Source organism: Enoplosus armatus, chromosome 12 (genome assembly GCF_043641665.1).
Source record: "Enoplosus armatus isolate fEnoArm2 chromosome 12, fEnoArm2.hap1, whole genome shotgun sequence".
NCBI classification, from domain to species: Eukaryota; Metazoa; Chordata; class Actinopteri; order Centrarchiformes; family Enoplosidae; genus Enoplosus; species Enoplosus armatus.
In genome coordinates this window covers 12,149,998-12,172,431 of record NC_092191.1, presented here as the reverse complement: position 1 = coordinate 12,172,431, position 22,434 = coordinate 12,149,998, and the positions used below count along the sequence as shown (strand labels likewise).

Here is a 22,434-nt window from a genome sequence, read left to right as displayed (position 1 = left end):
AATCTAGCTTTAACTAAAGATGATTGAAGGTTTGTCCTGCCGTTATCCAGCTCGAGCAGTGCCATCCCAACCATAAATCATAGATATTGAAACCTTCTTTTGTGCTCCCATTATATCTTTTCCTCTGTTACAAATTTAACAGAGGAAGACCAAGTCATTTCAATCATTTATATAAATGGCTTAACTTAATCCCTTTATGTATAATGATGTAATGATTAAAAATACAACTAGTGCTACTAGCTCGACACCCAAATTTGATTGGTTTACAGGTGTGCAATACATTTTTCGAATGTCATTCATTGTGAGTGTGCATGGCCTATGCCCAGGCAGACATGTTTGGAAATAATAAATTGATGTGATGTTCAAGAGAAAACTTTGCCAGAGAATGCTGTAGGTGATTTTGCTCCCAGTTTGTTAGTTGTTTTTAAACTTAACAGGTCTGCTCATTTAATTTTTGATAACACTAATTAAGATTTATAAACCAGGGAGCAACAACGAAAACCCAGTTGGGCTTAAAATGGAAAATATTCAGCAAACACATTGCTATTCTATGATGTGAAAACAACAGACTACAACTGTAACCAAATGAACAGCAGTGTGACTCTAGTGTGGATTCAGAAAAAGGACAAAGAACAAAGGAGCGACACAATCATGTAACACATGACCTTACCTACAAGGTACGTACAAGGAGGCTGCTTTTAAAAACCCTTCCTCCCCGGCCTCTGTGAAGGGTTCAGGCTGCTGGTGTGGGCAATGCAACGTAATATGATATGATGTGAAGTTGGCTGTACGTGTTTCTCCACAGCCCACAACAGTCCTGAAGGCAGCAAAGCATGAAGGCAGGTAGAGAGGTCTCAGGTGTGGAAAGCAGTTTGACCCTGTGCATACGGATTGAAGGCTAGGTTATATCACAGAGACAGTTTCAACTTTTACTTCATGACCAGTGCTACTACTTCATCACGTCTCCTTTTCATAGTTTCAGGAAAGTAATCTTTATCCGCATCAATAAAGCAGTTTTCATCACTAAAGGTTCAATAAAGAGTTTTTGTACTTGAGTCTTTTTAAAGTGAGTAAACTGAAAAGGTGCTGGCCCTCCTGGCTCTGCTGGACACTCTTGTTGAATCATGTTTGATGTCCTGCATTCACCTCAAAAGAGGGCAGGGAAGCAGTGCCATGCCCGTGTTTAGAGACTGCAGAAGCGAGAGAGAGCCTGAGCTGTACAGTACTGAGAATAAGAACAAAGCACTCAATGACACAGAGGAAGGAATAACAATGAGTGCTGTGCTGCAGTGTTATGTGATTCTACCACGAACAAAGACGCCGAGTGTGGCACAGGGGTTGTGTGTGTGTGTGTGTGTGTGTGTGTGTGTGTGTGTGTGTGTGTGTGTGTGTGTGTGTGTGTGTGTGTGTGCGGTTTAGGGATTATTATCAGAGCACGAGGAGCATGTACTGTATATATCATTTCACTAATTACCGTTCCGTGCTCTAATTACAATGCAGCAGGGACACATTCAACTCTCAGATCCTTGCTTATGTAAAATCTCTATACGGCTTCTGTTGTCAATCACACACATACACACACACAGAAAAAAGCTTGTTTCTTCTTCTACCCGTCTTCCCTTTGAAAATCTGATCTGCTCCCTGTGCTCTCCATACAGCTGTCACTCCTCTCTTTCTTCATCCTTTGTCAGCTTCGCCTTGACTCATCATTGCTAAAATGTCTGGAAAGCAACCCAAAAAACTGAGACAAACCTATTTGAAATCTGAGAATAAGTTTCTGATAAAAGAACATTGTAAAATGAAGTTGTCCTTCAAATTGACAGTTATTTGGCTGATTTAGGAGACAGGCGGCATGGTAAATCTAATTTATGAGCACCACAAAAGAGGATTTAATCAAGATGCAAAGTAGGTGCAAAGTTGATGGTCCACTGCAGTTTTTAATGGATAAACTGTAAACTGGGCAGCCAGCCTTCTGCACATTTTGTTCATTTTGTTCTGAAGAAGCTGTGCTGACCAGAGAAATGGGGCTAGACATTTATCATAACAAACACTATGAAAGATCCTAGTGGTATGCACAGTTCTTGATAATTCATAGTATGCATCTGGACAGACCAGCTAATGAGTCGACTGTAAAAATGCATATATATCACTTCACAAATACTGGGGGGAAAAAAACCTGTATAACTTACTTCACATCCCTGTATAAATATGTGTGAACAGGAAAAGGACAGAGCAGAACCTGCAAATATTTAGTTTAGTTTATTTTTACTTACTTTGGTCCAAAATGGCAATTTTATACCACAAAGGACTGAATAATGAGTGCCAGAAATACATGCAATCTACAAAAACATTGCACAGAAAAGCCTATCTCTGTCATTTTTCATTAACTACTAAAGTGGGCTCATAATTTTGGAGGCATAAAGAGACTCATTTATATGCACATAACTTAGAAAACTGCTAAGATGTGCATGTTGCCTGAAAGGCAACAATGTACCACAAAGGAATCTCAGTTTGCCACCTCACGTTGTGTACAGAACTATGAAAGCTACAAGTACAGAAGTCAGCATGACCCCATGTTTTCTGCAACTCTGTTATAATCTAACCTAGATTAACTTCACTACTCTATCTCAAATGCAAGGTTTTCATTTAATCCGACATCTAACCAATAAAGTGATTAATACAAAGCACCAACATGCCTAAAGATGATGATTCTCCGAGTTATTAGTCCTCTATTACCTCTACAGGCCGAACTAAAGGTCACTGAACATCCTGGTGCACACCCAGGAGCCTGGCTCAAGGAACAGGTCCTGGTGCCCTTAATTGGCTGTGGTTCAGGTTTTCACTAATCTAAGACCTTAATGGGAGTCTTTCGGAGTCAGTGTTTGTCTGACCCCTTGTCTAAGACCAGTTCAGATCGAAGTTATTTAAAGGGAACCGACTGAGAAGTCCAGAGGGGCAATCACTGGAACTGCTAACGACTCATATAGACATCTGAAACATAACAATAGGCTCTGAGTAGACACTGCTTTTTTGTAAGTGGGTCATCTTTAACAATGCATTGTAAACTTATCATATGTTTTGTTTAATGTAGAATCTTAATCTAGTAACTATAGCTGCCAAATAAAGTAGAGGAGGACAAAGCGAACCACTAAATCTAGCTGCAGCCACATTACTGTTGGATCATCACTCCACAACTCATCTATAGTCATAAGATTTATGGAGCGAAAGAAAAATTGAGATAACCTATACAGGCACTAAAATGAGCTTATTTTACACAACATGGTGAGAAACTCAGCAAATTGAGGATTACCTCGGAGTCAATCTGCTGCTTTCTCTGCATTGAGGGAGTCCGCTGGGGTTGCAGCACCTTATAAAGCTGCCCGACAGATGTCTCAGTTTGCCAGTGCAACAGCCAGGCACTACTGAGTAGATCCAGGTTACACTGAAAGGACTTTATCTCCCAGATGACCTGCGAATCCCTTCACATCACACAGGAGGAGCTGAAGGAAACTGACAGGGAAGAGGACATCTGGTGGATGCAAATTGATCCCAGTCCAAATATCCAACTTCACGTGTTATCAAGAAGATAAACTCGTTCCTGATCTACGCAGCAGTGCTTCCTCATCTCTCTTCTTGCTGACCTGACAGTAGAGCAGTAAGAAACTGGATGCAAGGATGGATAAAGTGACTATTGCTGGATAAAGTAATATTTATATTGCATGTACGGATCAGTCACCATTTTAGAGCCTTGTTAAAATAAACCAAAACAGCTGAGCTGAAAGTGGAAAGACAGCAGGTCCATTCAGTCTTTCTTCAGTTCTGTGAGGGTGTGATGCAGCCTGAGGGTTTGGACATTTGAATTAGAGGTGAAAACTTTACTACTCCTTAGCCATCACCACGTATTCAGGTAATTTGGTAAACCTTGCAGAAAAGACAAGTTAAACATGACAAGCTAGGGCTGACAAGATTGTCTATTAGTCTATTAAAATGAGTCTGCCCTTTAAGCTTATGATAACATACTAGGAACGGCTGTGCTATGCATGACAAGTATGAATCTCTCCTGACTCCGCGTAGTAGTTTGCTCTCCCAAAACTAAACCTTTTGTGCCATCTAGTGACCGCGAACTGATTCACATGATGGCACCATTACTAGACATGACCACTGGAGGGCAGCATTTGTTTCTCAGTGTCTTTTGTTGGTGCATCTTTGTGCAGAAGCAAAACATGGAATATATGTGGAGGGCTAAAACCAGCTTTTTCACCTAAAGCTCAGTAATTTAAATAATCAGAGCAGCTAGAAATGTATGGATAGGGAAAGGAAATGTGTAATGCTCTTCTACTCATCACAAAACAGATAATGAGGTGCCCTTGAGTAAGGCACTTATCACCCAGCAGGTCCTGTGGAGCTGCTCAGTGGTTAACAGTGGCTGTATGTATATAATGTAGGGCAACAGTGATAACATCCAAAAACAACTGACAAGGTGAAGAATGCTTTACTGTTAAATTCTATTAGAAAAATATGTTAATAAAAACCTGCACATCCATTTTATATCAGTAAAGATGTGCTGAAGCTTTTTCATCACCTTCTGCATACCACAAATGTTTGACTCATCTAAAATGGTCACTGTTGTTGTGACCATATAAAAAAATATATACAAGAAAAAAAAGAAACAATACACAGACTCAACTCTTTATTACCATAAATCTAAAAATGACACATCAAACAGTATTATCAAAAAGCTTCATCAAGTTTCCAGCAATCAGATATGGTTAGTTACACATAGGCACAGCAGGTTTTCACCCTGTTACCATGAACATTTTAATATGAGAACATTATTGTTTCAAGTTTCTTTCCCTGCACAGCCAGGGACATTTTTGAGTTTGGCCTTGCAGCTATTATTTATTATTTTTGGTCTCCAGGCGGAGCTGACCACCTGACGCTTCACTCTGTTACATGTTGAACCAGAATCATTGCGTTTGACTCAACATCTCTGGTGTGCAGAACATATATTTCTACATCACATCTAACATACCCACACACATAACCAGGGACATAGTGGGCAAAGCTTATCTCAGTAACACCTCAAATAGTGTGAATACAAAATCAAGAAATTAATATACATACAGTACAGCATCATCTCACACATGTATATAAACATATACACTGAACTACAAAACTACTTAAAAGTCACATCACTGTATATAATTATAAGTTTGCATGGTTAGTGTGAATGGTAGGGTGAATTTAGGAAAACTCATAAGGCAGTTCTTGAGAGGCAACCACTGTATAAAGTTGTGAGATACCAGGAGCCAGTCAGAGATCTGTGCCACCTTTATTATTCAGGTGGAGGTGTGTCTGCAACAAGCAACAGCGCAGTGCCAGTATACTGCCATCTGAGCAGTGCCATTAACAAGGCATCATGAGAAACTAGCTGCAATACAGTTTCACTTGTAACTGTAAGCTGATTTGTCTCAATGTTGCTTTTCCCAGAAGTTAAATTCAACCTAGCGCCAGTTTCTGGACACATCAGAACAGTATTCAGGAGAGACGAGCAGGCTGTGCAGACTATAAGTCAGTTTTGCATCTCAGAGGTTTTGGTCAGGTCAGTGGAGTATTCTGTGGAGGTATCTCTCTGGGTTGTTGTCTCCTCCTCGCCTCAGTCCAGTTCTAACTGGTCTCTCAGAAGTCCCTGCAGGGTCTTGGCTCTCAGTCAGCACCACTGTGGCCCCTTTACCTCTTCCTGTTGTCCCTACGGAGGTGTGTTGGTGTGGCTCTGGACTGCTGCGTGCTCCTGCCTCAGACTCACTCTCCTCCCCGGGATCCTTCCCCTGGCTGCTTGGCGAGCTCTCCCCAATCCTGAACAATATAAATAGTTTTGTTGAAAACAACATGAACACCAAGAGCTTAAAAAGTCACTTTGATTAATGTTGTCATGTCACGCTGGCAGTTGCTCTACCTGAGGTGATTGAAGGCTCGTAGCCAGTGTGAGCCCAGTACTTCTCTCCCGTTGGTCCTCAGGCCTCTCTTGTGACTTCGGGCCCTCAGTCCTATCAAGGCCTGAGCCAGTTCAGCCTCATCTCCATGGCCCCAAACCAGCTGGGCTCTCTGCTCCGCATCCTGGTCCCCAGCTGCCCTGAAAAGCCTCTGGAGCTGCCACAGATTCACGTTGCTGAAAATGTTCCCTGCGCCAGCCTTCCTACTCCTCCTCTCAGCCAGCCGCCACAGCGAGGAAGGGCCCGCCACCATGGAGGATGGAGGGGAGGCGGCTCCAGTATCCATCCGGACAAACACGGGGAAAGGTGGCATAAACTGGCTCTGCTCTGTGGAGAAGTCAGTGAGAGTTTCCACTCGTTATGATGAGTTCTCAAAGTGGAAGATGATAAAAAACAACAAAGCATAACAACATGTAAGTGAGCACAGACTGCGTCACAACACCTACAGACAGCTGTCACAACTGAAACACTGCCAGTCAGCTGCGAGTCTGATTCTTTAATCCTCCTTTAGGAAGTGAGTGACGAGCTGCACTTCAAAGCCCATTAAACTGCAGATGGCAACTTCATCGCTCTTCACTCACACATGGGTTTAAGTGGGACACATACAGACAGGAATTAGCTGAGTGACCAAGATCATGATTGCATGTGGGTCAGCGGCCTCTCCACTGAAACGACTTTCGTTCAGCTTGACAAAATAATCTTCAGTCATCTTCCACTTACTAGCTTTCTCCAGAGCTTTCAACTCACAGTTGGAGAACAGGAGTTAAGACTATTTTGTCAAACCTTCCATTTCCTGGGTCAGGAATAAAGTTTCACATACTATTTGAGCTGAGCTTCATTCTGCAGGTTCTCTCTACCAAAAATCTCTTACTTTCTTCACTACACATTAACCATTTAGTCCTATATATTTCATAACTGTTCTGCAGACACTGTGACAGATTCGGGTTCTTTGTGAAAGCACTTTTAACAACCATGACTATTTTTTTTGTGTGTGTTAGCGGGTTATCTGAGAACACGCCTGTGATTATGGTATGCTGCTCTACACAGACAAACACTTACATTCACAGACCCACTTTTTGCATTAGAGCTAACTAAACATTAAGGCTTCTCCATTATGTCCCTCCTGTGTTGATGGTCTCCTGTTTGGCTGTGTGCATAACAAACTGTCGCGGCTCACTCATGCAGACGTACCGGATCCATGCAAAACTAAAGCTTTGTTTATGCTATAAAGAGTCTCTGAAAACAGGAAGTATAGCCTTAAATCATCTTTGAAATATTCTGGTCCAACTACAGAAGATACAATCACTTACGTTGGTTATTTTGTTGATATTATGATCATTTCAATGTGTTTTGATTTATTTTATGTTTTCATGTTGGATGAAGACCTCATGGTTATTGTAACCCCTTGTGAACCTTTGTAGAAACATTCTTAATATAAGATGATATGTGAGAAATAACCAAATAAAGAATACGTTTAAAAAGAAAAACATTCGTTGGGCTACTGTGCTGCCTGCTACTCCACGCTGGGTTGCATTAGGCTGTGGGTAAAAGGCAGTAAACAGGACTCCCGTGAGAGTCATGTGAAAAATGAAAGATTTGCTTACCCGAAGATGAACTGGTTTATTCAGTGCACTTTGCCTCTACAGCATCTCCCTCTGCGTTGCGCGCATCGCCGATCCTTCCCAAAGAAAGCTTCCACAATGGCTGAAACGTCGCAGGACAGTCTGTTCGTCCAGCCTCACCTGAAATCAATTTGTGTCCTTGAGCCGATTGTCAATCACAAATGGATGTCCTCGAAACCGCCAATGAGGTTGGAGAGCTCCTCTGTTCCCGCCTGTCTGGGTGGGGAAACACATTCATTTCTACCAATCACGGGTTTGGGGAGGAGGAGGGTGAGGCGGGTCGGCTCCGCCCCCTGGCCACGTCGGGTGTGTGCGTTGAAATCCATTGACGTCAATGAGCCTGGCTGGCAGGAGAAGCGGCTGTCAGTTATGTGAGAGGGAAGTAACATGTGAGCATCCTGCGCTGAAACATGCAAGCAAGATGACGCAGGGCCTCCTAAACATCTGGGCCATACAAACACTGTCTCTTTGTTATGTTGTATTTCCAGTGTAAGAAACATATTGTAGCATATCTTAACAGGCCAACTGGCTTCAGTTAAAGAAACAGAGATCATTTCTACATACAAGCACAGAAGCCTGAGAATGATTGTGTTTTGTCCAAATCTCTGTCTTTCTGTGTCTTCACGCATTTACATTTCGTCATACTTGGCTTTCATACAGACTGCTTCTCTCTGAAAAGCCAGGAGGAGAAAGGTCACGCACCCCTGGGGGAAACTGCATCGTGGGGAAATACATCAGCAGACTGAAGTGGCCATGGATGAACCCAGCAGTCCAGCAGAGGAGGAGCCAGCTTTGAATTACAGGCCGCCCCCTCTCCATCACCCAGCCCCCCAACACAGACGCTGCATTCAACAGAGGAAACGGAAAAGACGAAACATACAAGAAGGCTTTTCATTTCAAAACCCCGGGGCTGTGGAAAGAACAGAGAGTTCCTTTTTTCATACCTGAACTTGTCCACTTTTGGCGTCATTGTTAGACCACATACCGGGCCTTCCGCCGCGCTCTTTCGACCTTTTGCCCATCGTTTCCCCAGCTGTTTGCAGCTGGCAGAAAGCACCCGCCCTGTTCGGGAAAAAGGGACCGAGAGTGACCGGAGGAGGAGAGAGATGCCACCCCCACCTCCCCAGACTCCCCAGCCGCAGGTGAGGAAGAATATCCTGAAGTTCCTCAAGAGTTTTTTGGGAATCATCCGGATCCTGCAGATCGTGTTCGGAGCCGGGCTGTGGGTCACCATCGCCGCCAACAAGTACGAGGGATCCATCCACTTTGTCCTGTTCGTCGCAGTCCTCTTCTGGCTCCTCACCCTCGCCCTTTTCTTCCTCACCCTCCTGGATAAGCAGGACCTCGTCCCGCTGCTGGGAGGGGAGCGCTGGTTGTCCACCAACCTGGCGCACGACGTGGCCGCCGCCGTGCTCTACCTGCCCACCATAGGAGTCATGATCTACAAGACGGACCGCAACTCGTACTGCATCCTGGAGCAGTACAAGCACCCCTGTCTGTACAAGGTCTACCTGACGGCCGCCGTGTTCGCCTGCCTGTGCTGCCTGGCTTACCTCCTGTCGGTTATTTATGGGGCGTGCAGGAAGTGTCGGGGAGAACAGACGGTCATCTGATGAGACTGAAGGGGGGGTGATGGCAACGAAAGGGAGGGAGGGAGTATCCACAGCAAGATGAGGAATAGTTAACTTCACTGTAATTTAACTCAACAGCTACTCTAATCACAGGTTTGTCTTTATTGTCTCCCCACACCAAACTTTCCACTTTCCTGGAGAGGCCATCATCCCAAAATCACTCTGTGGCCTTATAGTCAGTGTATTTAAAGGTTGCTGACATGAAAACACCCGAGCAGCTCCTGGTACAGAGGCCTCCTATCCAGGATGGGAGTCTGATTGGATAATATGTTAGGAGGGCTAAGTATTGTACACCTTTATTAAGGCACAAGTGACACTTGTCTGTCTTAGTCGTAGTTACGGCATGCCTCCACCCTTTGTCCCTCGTAAAGAATCATTATAATGTTCCTGTAGGGATTTATTATAGTGGGCTAACAGTATATTCAGTGTTAAGTTTACAGTACAATGGCCCTAACATACGTTTTGTAGATTTGTGTTGGTACTGTCCATCTAAAACCTCTCATAGGATTACGACAGTTGTGTTTTACAAGGGATTCTTTTCATTACCTTTTTAAAGTATATATTTTTTATGTGTTTACGTGTTTTTGTATGACAGCAAGCTATACTGAACAGTTACTGAAGTGTGATGGACTAAAAACACATGTGGATATCCTTTTTCACCAGCTCTGTTTTTGTTTTGTCTGACTCAAAACATTGCAAGCCGTTTTATCAGTGCCTTTCTGTCAGAATGCTGTATATTCAACACGGTTGTGACAACAACCCAACAATATGGATGTGAGTGGTGCTACTATGTGTATGCTGAACAAAAATAATCCTGAAGTGCTCATTATGTAAAGCCAAAGAGCAAAAAAAGCGCACGAATAAAGACCAGAAAGTGAGAGCCAGTGGGATGTTTCTTTGGTTGTGATCATGCATTGGTACAAAGCAGCGTTTTGACATTTAGGCAAATGTTTGTAAAATGCTTTGTTAATTTTGTTTGAGTACGTTGAGTTAAATTTAGAGAATGAGCTGGGCCGTGTGCACATATTGTGCTTTTGGTGGCTCTTTCCAAATGAAACACAGATTTAGGGGGGCTAGTGATGGAAGCCCTCAGGAACTTCCTGTTGGGAGATAAAAGCCTTGGCCAATCAGCAGGGATCATTTACATGCTATGCCACTTGACCACATGAAAGACAGAGACCCTCAGACTTATCTGTGTCTCTGATAGACAGCGAGAGAGAGTCACTCACACAGGCACGCACACAGACAATGTGTAATGCAGGCGCTTGTGTTATAGAGAGAATGTGTGTGTGTGTGTTGCATGAGAGTTATCCTACTGTTGGAAACGTGTGTGTGTGTGTGTGTGTGATAATCTGGAAAGAGGCTTGTTCTTACCGGAACAGTCTGTTGGGGTTCTGGAGGTGGGCTAACGTTCAGCCAATGAAAATGAAGCCAAGTGGTGGAAGATGATTCAATGTCTCGTCTATTCCAGTCAGCATGCAGTTCTTAAAAACATGTTGCTTTTGGTTGCCTTGATACAGTCAGCAAGAAAGTACCACTACTATGTGTGAACAACTGTGTGATTCTCTGACAAATTAGTGATTATACTTTGCACACTTGTTGCCAGCATGGCATATGTATGTGGTGAGAAAGGCTGCAGATTACTCACTCGTAAACACACACTTCTTCCTCTTTGGGCATTTCTCTTTGCTCTTGTGCGCTTCCAACTGAATGTTATGAGTTGTTCTTGGAAAGGAGCATTAGGAATAAAAATGTTGCACTGTCACAGCTCCAGATTCACAATCAAGAATCAATACAAAAACAAGAAAAAAATGCAGAAATTAGAATATAAAAGAAGCAGCAATGCAATAAATTAATATGTAATATGATAAGTGGTAGGAGATGAGAAATATCTTTTTCCTTGCCTCTGAGAATATCTGCTGTTACATGATTCAAGTATCCATGACTTATTTAGTGCCTGCATTTCAGAGGCAAAGTGACCCTAAAAAGTGACCATATAAAGACAGAGACAGATCAGGCTGCAAGCAGGAAACTGTAAAATTTGTATTTATTCAGTTGGTACTTCCATGTTAAATTATGCATACAGAACAAATGTACAGTAAATCATCCTCAGTGGCCTTTCTATGCAATGACGACAGAAGAAATACAGTGTGTATGTGCGTGTTGAGTGCAAAGTGACATCTGTGGCCAGAGGTACAGGAGTGGAAGGGTTAATGTTAACCAGCTGTAGCAACGGGGTATAAATCTAGGAGGAAAGGAGTCGCCCCCCCCCCCCCCCCCCCCCCTCTGTAAGATTTCCACAGAAGTGTTGTCTTGTCCACGTGTCGCCGCCTGTGGAAACACACTGTTGTATACAACCAAAGACACAGTACACAACAGCCCAGAGTGCTGCATAAACAAAGCACCAAATCCAGGGTTCAAATTTGATATTGAAAATAACCATGGTGAATCATTTAAGTTTTGGATGACTCACAACTATAGCGTATGCTGACAATTAAGGCCAGAAAATGATTCTTCACATTTACCCTGAAAGGATGTTTGACATTAACAGGCTCCTTATTATTAGAGCGCACACTCTATAGATGTCACTTCTGCTCAGATTTGTCAGTTTTGTGCAGGAGCCCATTTTGAATTTAATCCCTATAACATCACATCCATGCCCAAACAAGAAACGCTCGTAATCACAGGTAATAACACAAATTTGGAATCCTAGGTTACCTCCCGACACCATTAGGAGGGTGTGGGCACCACAACAGTGAGGTTGTTGTATTTCTCTCCAGCTGCACAGACAGTAAAGAAAACCCAGACAACTTGGTATGAAGCCGTATAGAGCCAGGCGCTTCTCCGGAGTGCCAACTGTGTGATATTTATTTTGGCTGCTCAACCAAAGAGACATTTCCTGTGTGAGCTCTCCCACCCGTTTGCAAGAGACCAACTGTCCAATAGTCATCATAACCACCTCCAAATGGTTCCTCTGGCCCTCCCTGAAAGCACAGCATCATGCAGATGGTTGCCGTGAACTGATGTAAATTAACTGAAAAACTGATACAGAGTCCCCTGCCAGAAAATCTAAAAATGAGTTCTGAAGATCAAATGGATAACAATAACATGACTGTGACTCACGGCTATAATTAAATCACAAGCAAAATTACCATAGAGAAATGGTAAGAATGTATTTTGTCCATCTCAGTAAAAAATCTGAAAAACTTGCAGCTGCATTGATGCAGAAAAGCATCAATGGAGCCGGTAGGGAACTCATGCCTTGTTCAGATGTACTTTACCAGGCCAGACAATTGCCGTAAAATGGATTCAGTTCAGGTCTTCTTGCTAAAATGAAATGTACAAACCTACTGATTATGCACCACTTTGTTGCTTCAAAATGTATCACTATCTTAATGTTATTATGCTACGAGTTTATTTGATTCTGTCATCAGCAACATACACATAACACATCAAATATTCACAAAACAAATAAAAGACTCCCGACTCCCTTAAAACAATACTGACATTTCCACATGTACATTAGAAGGGTTTCTGGCTGTTGTAATTGTTCCTCTTGTTCATTCTGGCTGTGAAGATGAGATATCTGTTCCTAAAGTGATTCCAATGGACAAAATCCTTGTGTGCAAAAATTCTCTCTGAAGTTCAACCAAAGCTAATATGAGGCTTAGGCAGTATGAGTTGGTCAAGTCAAGTGGGTAATTTCCAAAGTTACAGGCTTTTTTGTACAAGACTTCCTCTTTCTGTCATTATCATTCAACTCAGTAGCCTTGTTTTCTGGTGTTGCACAGAGTGTACTCAACCAGGTGTGTATATACTTGGTTTTTATAACCCATTCAGCAGCTGTGCAGGGCTGTCTAACACACCCAAATTCTGGGTGGGTTAGTGGAAGTGCTCTTTCTTATCCGAGTGTGTCTGCCCTTTTTTCCCTCCTGCTGATAGTCCTCGTCTCCTGTCTCGGTTTGGGAGTCTACATGCACGCACATGAAACATGAAAACATAGATACACACACACAGCAGCACCCTGCTAACCGCACTTTCATCAGATACTGCTGAGATGCACATTCCACTGCAGAGGAGAGGGAAAGAGCGGCTGGGAAAACAGATGGAGACTGACAGAACAAGTGAATGAGCAGATAAAAAAAGCAAGAAGCGAGAGGGGAAGAACGCCTGCAAAAATGCCTTACGTAAAGATCCAAGCAGGAATCTGAGATTGACATTTCCTGTCTGTGTAAGGCATGAATCGGCACAGTGTTCCAGGCGTGTAAGACCTTGTAGTTTGCCCTTGACACTCGCCAGTTTATAGTTTCCTAACATGGTAACTGGGTTACTGATTCCACATCTGTTACAGCAGCTTTTGCCCACAAAATACTTCTGAATGGGCATAGTGTTCATGTGTTGCGTGAGGGAAATGGCAGCCAGTGGTGGGAAATGATGCTATTTATAGAGCCTTGAAAATACCACTGCTTCCTTTACTCTGCCAGTCTTCAGCCAAGCTGTTGAGAGCGTGCTTCAGAGTCTGAGGAAGTTAGAGAGACAGGGAGGGGGAGAGTTTTTTGGTCACTGGGTGGACGAATTCACTAATTTCCTGTATGAAATTTACTGACTTTTGAGCATGTAATAGAAACTTAGGTTAGCAACACATCCGTCATTCATCACCTGTAATCTTTACCTCACTGAAATATAATGTTAAAGAGGGAGTTAGAAGTGATGATTACTTTTCCGATGACTAACATCCAAGGTGAGACACTCTCATAAAGGAAAACTCTTTACGAACACTGCATCCTTAGAGCAGAGAAAGCAGACACACACTGGGAAGTAAAAACAAACATTCCTTCCAAGCGTGGATCATGCAGTTCCTGATAATAGCTCACAGGGCTCGGAACTGTTTCCCAAACTCACTTTTCCCACAGTTTTCACACAGAAGCCCAAAAATCACACTGCGGTTGTATCAAAAAATAGAACATTTAAAAGCATATTTTCTATTCTAACTAAAAACATATGCCCTCATTTATTCTGGTCATAAAATGAGCAAATGTGTCTAAGACCAAGATGTTGGAAAAACAATTACAGTTGCATTATTTAATATATTAGTATTCTTACAATGCACTCGCAGTAACAGTTTGGTAGAAACAGCAGCAAAATAAAGTCAAAATAACAGAAAAACAGTAGAAAAAATCATGAAATCTAAAGGCAAGAAATTACAGACAGTTTCTAATGGAGTTCATGGCCCTGACTGCTCAAGAATGTAAACAGTAATTTAATTTACCCACTAGGAGGTGTAATAGGGCTTCACAAAACATGGATTTGACCATTTACAATTGGGTTCACTGATTTAACAGAGAGGTGTTTAAATTTTGTTTCCCCTTAATGAGGCTGTAGAAAAGACAGGAATGTTAAAGTTAAATGTATGTTCATCTGCCAATGGTTTTGATTTAATAATAAAGAACATAATAAATATAATAATAGAAACTGTAAGGTGCTCTTCTAATGGCTTAATCATTATTTGCTACAGACAACAATAGACAGCAGTGTAATCCTCTCTGTCACCCGGCCCGCATGAAACATCAACTTTAGACAGCAGCTAAACAGACCTGCATCTTTTCAAATATACTATATAGGCCAAAACAATCCATCTAGTATGTAGCTACTATGATGCCATTATGTCAGATGAAGGCAGTGGCACATATTAGAAGTTAATGATGATAAAAAAAACAACATATGTAGCGGTTCATATTCTGCATAATGGTTACATTGCATAGCAGGCAGAAACAACTGTAATGCTAAACCATGTAATAAAGCAGCTGCTGTGCAATAGCTTGAACAAGACTTGGTAATGTGTCAATAGAGTTCAGATAATTCATCTCTGACATGGAGAGAAGCAAAACACTCAACTGTGCTAATAACTTGCAACATCAGAGTTCACACCGAGGCCAACTGAGACATTTTTTGTAATTTATTTTACCTTAAGAGGCACTGACACAGTTGATTTGCTGTGTGTTTTTCCTTTTTCAGTTATAGTTGTCAATTAGGTGATTTATCTCAGTCTAGTTTGTGTACTTTAAGTTGGGTTTGTTTTGTCAAGCCACTCTTTCCACTGTCAAGACTGAATGTAAATCTCAATCGATCTTTGTTTGTGTGTACCTGCGTCCTCAGTGTCTGTGGAGACAACATGGTTTTGCCTCAACGTAGGTGTCCTTGGACACAGCGTTGCTTGAGGGGTGTCTTTACCTCTACCTTTAAAGCTTGGCTCATGTTGAGGATCTGGAAAATACATACAGATAACAGATACAGTTAATTCTGTATTCTGTGTTAGGATTTCATTTTGACATGTCACAGTAGGAAAAACACAGGTACATGTAATAATAGGTAATGTTAATAGTAATACCTGTGCTTTTCCTAAGACAAGAGAAAATGTTTAAATTTAAGTGGCTACAAAAAAAAAGTATAAAGAGCTGATAATGTCCCCTTTAACAGTTTTACCCTCTCTTGGAGTTCACCCTGTTTATACTCTATTTGTTGTCTAGTCACACACCCATGTGACTACTGTTCCATGCAGATTATCATATGGAAGCACATGAGTAAAGAATGAATCCCTTCACATTCTGGGTGAGAGAAATGGAGCTGTGTGTGACCATGGGACAAAACAACAACAACATGGCCTAAAGCAGAAGAAAATGTTGACATCATGCAGTCAGCAGTATGCTGATCCCTGATCCTGGACATACCACCAACAGTAGTACTCTCTAAAGATACATTACATGACAGTGCTTTAAGCGTATTATTGCTATTGGACTATAGTAACTACAACAGTTATATGGTCAAGTTCTCCACCTACAGATGAAAAGGAGGAAAAGCAACAGCTGGATGAGGACAGAAAGAGGAGATAAAAAGTACAGAACAGACATTAAAGGGAGGATTCATAGATCATTTAGATATAATGAGGTGCAAGGAATTATATACAGATTTCTTGTCATGTACATTCTTCAAAACCCTTACCTACTTGGTTCAGCTGTCCTGGCTTAAACACCTTGTTCGCATAGGCCTACTTTATTTATTCTTCTTTTGTTTTCTTAACTCTGTGTAACTCTGTCCACAAGGAGGAGTGATTATGGAATAAGTCTGAAGTCTACAAGTCCTTCTGTCAACTACTTTAATTTCCCTTTTACATGGGTTTTCACAGAAGTGAAACGTTTAATTTACATGTTAAATTGTAACAACATTGTCATAATGTAACAATAAGTTATAATCACCTTATTTCTGATCTGAGGTAAGTATATATACTTTGATATACTTTGATGTTTATATGATCTTTTATAGATAGATAGATAGATAGATAGATAGATAGACATGGTGTGCTAGAGAAACACAATGAAAAGTCAATATAGTACAATGTGCAGTATGAAGGTCAGGGAACAGTCCCCGCCGCTGACGCCCACCGCTGTCATTGGTCGAGGAATAAAAGACACGTACTTTAGCGGAATGTCATTGGATGTGGAAACCAGGAAGCAGGGGAGTAACCAATCCACGGGATAAAAGTCTTCACCGGTATGACAGCAACGAGTGGACCTGTCTTCCTCTCTAGAGTGGGGAGTTTTCTGTGTTAACATCCTCTGAAACCGTTTTTTTTAATTGTTTAAGTAACTAATTCTTCATTCATTCATTTAACTCGGACATATTGTAATCAGTCATGGCTGCCTACAAATTAGTGTTGATTCGCCACGGAGAGAGCAACTGGAACCAGGAGAATCGCTTCTGCGGCTGGTTCGATGCAGATTTGAGCGAAACGGGAGAAAAGGAGGCAAAGAGAGGTGGACAGGCCCTGAAAGGTGAGGAACTAACCCATTTTGCTCCCGTCATCCACTGTGAATTCTCTGTCATACGGCAGGCCAATGCACGGCTACGGTTGCATAATTGCATAAACCTCCGCATCAGACCGTAGACCGCCCCCTGAGCGTGTCAGGAATATGTGGAAGATGTGCAAAACGTGCGGAAGTGATGCCTTTATGTGGCTGCTCTGGTACAGTGCAATGACAGGGCCGTGGAGAGGGAGAGCTTATGTAGAATTCCTCATAAAAATGTGGGACACTTCTTAATGATGTGATCCTCTGGATGTTTGACCCCAGAACTGCAAAAAGGAGAAGAAAATAATCCTCTGTAATCCACAATCAAAGCAACGCGCATTTTTCCGGTCAATTTTGTTAAACGGACATCATGCATCTGTTTTTTTTCTCCTTTTCAACAGGAGAACAGGGAGAATTCACAGTAGAGACACTAATATATGCACTGAGAGTAGCCTCAATAAAGCAGACTGCAGTGTAGCCGGAGCTGCAAGCAGTTAATGAATCAATTGGTCGATTGAAAGAAAATGAATCAGCAGCTATTTTGACAATCAATCAATCGTTTCAGCCATTTTTTCAAGCAAACATGTCAAACATTCTCCAGGTTCCAGGGATGTGATAATTTTCTTTTATTCTTTGTCATATGTGACATTAAATTGAATGTATTCAAAACCTCACCTTGAGCTATGAGAAAGAAATGCTGTTGTTTAGTATTTTATTTAACATTTTACTGACTAAACTGTGAATGAAAGAATTGAGAAAATAATTGGCAGATTGATTTATAATGAAAAAAGTCTTTAGTTGTTGCCATAAATGTAGCTACATAACACTGTAATTTCAGTCAGGTTTCAGACTCAGTTGCCTTTTCTTTACTCTCTTCATGGTACCATTTCTAAGTTTAATGCAACAAGTGCATTGAACTTAGACTTGTTATTCCCAGAAGGATTTTATTTTAACAGTTGCAGTCAAAATGCATTAAACTCCAGTGTCTCTCACTCTCTGAATCTTACAGATGCCGGCTTTGAGTTTGACATCTGCTACACCTCCGTGCTGAAGCGGGCCACCAGGACACTGTGGCTGGTCCTGGACAGCATTGACCAGATGTGGGTGCCAGTGCATCGGACCTGGCGGCTCAATGAGCGCCACTACGGAGGCCTGACAGGGCTAAACAAGGCAGAGACGGCCGCCAAGCACGGAGAGGCTCAGGTGAAGATCTGGAGGCGCTCATTTGACATCCCTCCTCCCCCCATGGGCCCAGACCATGACTACTACACTATCATCAGCAAGGTAAGATATGATATCTACAGTACATACACACAACCAAGGAGCTTTGTTGGCCTGTGAGGAAAGAAATGCTTTTGTACATATTGACCAACTTGATCAACTAACTGCACACAGAAATAACAAAGAAGAGGCATGACTAGAACTGGTCTCTGCAGTCAGGCCTTATAATCAGCTGTGTCACTTTGAAGGAGTGAGAGGTCATGTGTCTCTGTCTTTTTGTCCAAAGCACAGTCAGCTCTTACTATTTGGTAGCATGTGCTCTCTAATGTTATTACGTAATAGTATGTCCAAGGTGAGTTAATATGTGACCGGCAAGAATGAGGTCCGCGAAGTTCAAGTTCAAAGGTCAATGTGGAAACAAACTGTTCAGATGTCTGCGTAGACAGAGGTATTCACAAGTTAAGATGTAGTAACCCTAAGCTGGCTGGATAAGTGATCAGCAACATGTGAACAGTGTTATAAGAAGAATGTCATTAAGGTAGATGATTCCTTCATGTCTACAAATGACAATAAACACGTCACCATATTGTTTTACTCAATGCACAAGTTCTCATTAAAGACAAAGAGATCCACTATTGTTTTATATTCTGGTCTATTATGTATTGAACATATTGTCTTCCCTGCAGGATCGTCGCTATGCAGACCTGACTGAGGACCAGCTTCCCTCCTGCGAGAGCCTTAAGGACACCATCGCTCGGGCGCTGCCCTTCTGGAACGAGCAGATCGCCCCTCAGATCAAACAGGGGAAGAGGGTGCTCATCGCTGCCCATGGAAACAGTCTGAGAGGGATTGTTAAGCACCTGGAGGGTAGGTGGTGCTAAAGAGTTTACATGCAAAGCTTGGATTCATTCTTGTTGGTAATACTTCTCACCACTGACTTAGCCGTTGATGCCATCGTGCTTTGGCAGATGTTTTTCAGTTTTTACAGCTCATCTTAGCTGAAAATACAAGTCTTTTACTTGTATTCTCAAAGTTTTCCAGTTTAAACAAATGTTTTTAGGTAGGGACTGTCCATACTTTTTATATGCTGATTGAGAAAGAAACAGTGTGCGCTTTAAAATGTTCCATTAAATTTATTATTTTTGGAATATTAATATTGTGACATGAGTTTTACATCATACAGACATAGATTTATATTTACTTTTTTCACTTTGTGACAATGTTTAGGTCTTTACTGGTCTGATTATTGTTTTCTTGAAAACCAAATATAGAAATTGTCATTTACTTAAACTCTGTCACAAAGATGCTATGTTGTCAATAATCTTGGAAAGAACAATGATTGCATACAGTATATACTCACAAAACATTGTGGTGATAACAACCTGCAAATTCACTTCTGTACGAAACTGTTCTGTTTGTATGTGCTGCCACCTGTAGGGATGTCAGATGAAGCCATCATGGAACTGAACCTGCCAACAGGCATCCCCATCCTCTACGAACTCGACAAGAACCTGAAGCCCTTGAAGCCAATGCAGTTCCTGGGAGACGAGGCGACTGTACGCAAAGCCATGGAGGCCGTGGCTGCTCAGGGAAAGGCCAAGAAGTAGAAGAGAAGAACAGAAAGGCCCTCTCTGTGTATGATAGTGTAGGTTGTCCTTAACAACTGGCTTCAGATTAGTGTTTTTCCTAAAGCCTAATTTATTTTGGATTCTAATACATGAGTTCACTGTAGATTGTTGTCAAAGGCAACCTCACTCTACTTGCGCAGTGCAGGGAAAATAGATGGTGAACAATTGGGGGCCAGGGGAGCCACAGCTCTCAAGAGATTGTAAATATTTTTTGCTAAAATGGCCATTAATATTACAACCTTTTTAAGAGGGTAGCATTGAACTGAAATGGATAATACATGTATTACTGATATGGGGTTTCTTATCCGTGTACTTGAATATTTAAGTAATAGCCCTTTTAATATACCAGATCATTACCTGCCCAGGACAACATTATTATTTATTGGATGTCTTAGAATAGTTTATTATAATTTAATTTTAAAAAGACTTTAATTAATTTGATTTACACTCAATGGCCATTTTTAGTTTTAGTTTTTTTTTTACATGAAAGGGACCACTGCAAAAAACTTATTTTCTATCTCACTTTTCAAAGCATTTAATTGATGCATTCCACTGATAAAGGGATGTTATTTTGCAATCTCTTGAGAGCAGTATGGGACAGTTAGGACAGCTAAACAGTCCTTTTTCTCTTACTTTCTCTGTCTATGACTGGTATTTGTGAAGTGTCCTTGTATGTTGTTGCTGTCTGTGTTGTGTCTGACAATTTGCATTTTTCTCTTCCTCGAGTTTAGTCCAATTTTAACAGTGCCAAACACTGCATTACTTTCAGTATTGCACTGTATGAGTGATAAATCCATTATTTGGATTATTGTCCCGAAGTTTCACAGTACCATTGTGAAGCATGATTAACCAAAAATAAAAGGTTTAAATTTAACTATATATTTGTTGTTCTGTATGACTGCCTTTGGTCTTTCTTTGTCTCTTGATGTCATAGTATTTTTGTGCCTCCAGCTCCTGTTCCTACGGTGAATGTCTACAGCTGGCTTCACAGCCTAATGAAGCAGCAGTGGTGGTTTTAGAAAACAGTCTGCTCAGATTTGGTTTGAAAAATCCCATTATGTCTTACAGTGTTGACTTTTTTCTGTTTTAAAAGTAATCCCCTCTGCATTTGTTAAATGAGCACTGATGTAATACACGTACAATACTTCATTGTGTCTGCGTGTCTTGTCTGTAGGTAAATATACAAAATGCCCTATTAGAAAGTTTAAAAAAATATTTTCTTCTGTGGGAAGATGAACCTCAGTGGAACATACCTTTAAACTGGAATACTGTTGGACTCCAAGTTCCATAATGCAAATCGCGTAATGTTGGTCGGTTCGGCTGCAGGCGGGAGAGGACCTTACTGATGAGATGATTTCAGCATAGGAGTTTTGAGTGTGTTATTGCCGCAGTCTGTGGTCATTGACAGCCTGCCCAATCCTCAAAATGAGAAGAGCAACAGAAAACCAAGCAAACGCTCGGTAAGAAAACTTATGGACTTTGTTTGCACTCCGTTGCTAAGTTGTATGCGTGTTAACGCTACGTTAGCCAGCCAGCTAATGTTAAACTGAACACTTCCTGAAACAACGACCTGCTAATATTCAATTTTATTTTAAGTTAGCCGGGCATTATGAGAAAGACCGGCATGAAGCCACGCTCCGAAAATACGTGACACTAGCTACTTAACTCTCACTAATAACACAGACATGTTGTTAAAACTATGTAAACACGCCCTTGATGTCAGTTTCCTTGCTAACATTTAAGCTAACATACCTATGTTATACTGCTAGCGTTAGCTAGCTATTCTCTCTAGTTGCTAGCATAAGCACTGTTTATATTTGTCGCTGTGTTCATTTGTCAACGCTATTGTAATTTTTGTGTTGGTTGTACCGCTGAACAATAATATAACTAATGTTTAGGCGACATTGCCGCAAGTCAACCATCTGAAGCTTCCAAATATGTGCTGCTCAACACGTATTTTCACTTACCGTAACGTTAGCATGTTATGATTGATAGCCTAGCGGTAATTGACTAGCAGGTGTCTTCCTTGTGTCGGCTGTGGTAGGGCAACTCGTGAGTGTGTGTCGGTCGACACTTCTGTTCTATCTTCTTATTTGAAAACTGCACTGCAAAGTTGCATTATTGTCGTCTTGGTGACAAAAGTAACTTTTGATTGTCAAGTCATGATCAGTTTCCCCTCTCTGGCTTTATTGCAGAACACTTTCAGAATACTTTTCTCCGAGGAGTAAAGGTGGGTCAAAGTCTCAGATCCTGCATCGTCAAATCTTGATATCGCAGATAATAACATATAATCATGAACTGTGATGCTTGCGTTAACGTATGCAGTTTTCTAAAAATGAACTTACTGTGTAGTAACGCAGGGAGCAACATTGTCCGGTGGGCAAGCAGTTTTTAAACACAGGTAGTTAGTTGTTTCTATTGGGTTCCTTAAACAAAAACATAAAATGCAGTGTAATACAAAACTCTTGTGGAGAGGTGTTTCAATTTTGTTGTAG

At 41.5% G+C, this 22,434-nt stretch overlaps 3 protein-coding genes across 3 annotated transcripts; 2 read left to right on the top strand and 1 right to left on the bottom strand.

The window, feature by feature from the left end:
* Positions 1 to 4,677: 4,677 nt before the first annotated feature.
* avpi1 (arginine vasopressin induced 1) lies at positions 4,678 to 8,062 on the bottom strand. The gene is made up of 3 exons (XM_070916141.1): positions 7,598 to 8,062; positions 5,957 to 6,320; positions 4,678 to 5,856 (listed from the first exon to the last, which is right to left on the bottom strand). Exons 2-3 carry the CDS (start codon positions 6,304 to 6,306, stop codon positions 5,604 to 5,606), a joined length of 603 nt encoding a protein of 200 aa, XP_070772242.1. The 5' UTR covers positions 6,307 to 6,320; positions 7,598 to 8,062; the 3' UTR covers positions 4,678 to 5,603.
* Positions 8,063 to 8,484: 422 nt separating this feature from the next.
* marveld1 (MARVEL domain containing 1) lies at positions 8,485 to 10,126 on the top strand. Its single transcript, XM_070916142.1, has one exon. It carries the CDS (start codon positions 8,722 to 8,724, stop codon positions 9,226 to 9,228), a length of 507 nt encoding a protein of 168 aa, XP_070772243.1. The 5' UTR covers positions 8,485 to 8,721; the 3' UTR covers positions 9,229 to 10,126.
* Positions 10,127 to 16,806: 6,680 nt separating this feature from the next.
* Positions 16,807 to 20,818, top strand: LOC139293996 (phosphoglycerate mutase 1-like). The gene is made up of 4 exons (XM_070915731.1): positions 16,807 to 17,075; positions 18,100 to 18,374; positions 18,998 to 19,178; positions 19,749 to 20,818. Exons 1-4 carry the CDS (start codon positions 16,937 to 16,939, stop codon positions 19,916 to 19,918), a joined length of 765 nt encoding a protein of 254 aa, XP_070771832.1. The 5' UTR covers positions 16,807 to 16,936; the 3' UTR covers positions 19,919 to 20,818.
* The last annotated feature ends 1,616 nt before the right edge of the window (positions 20,819 to 22,434 follow it).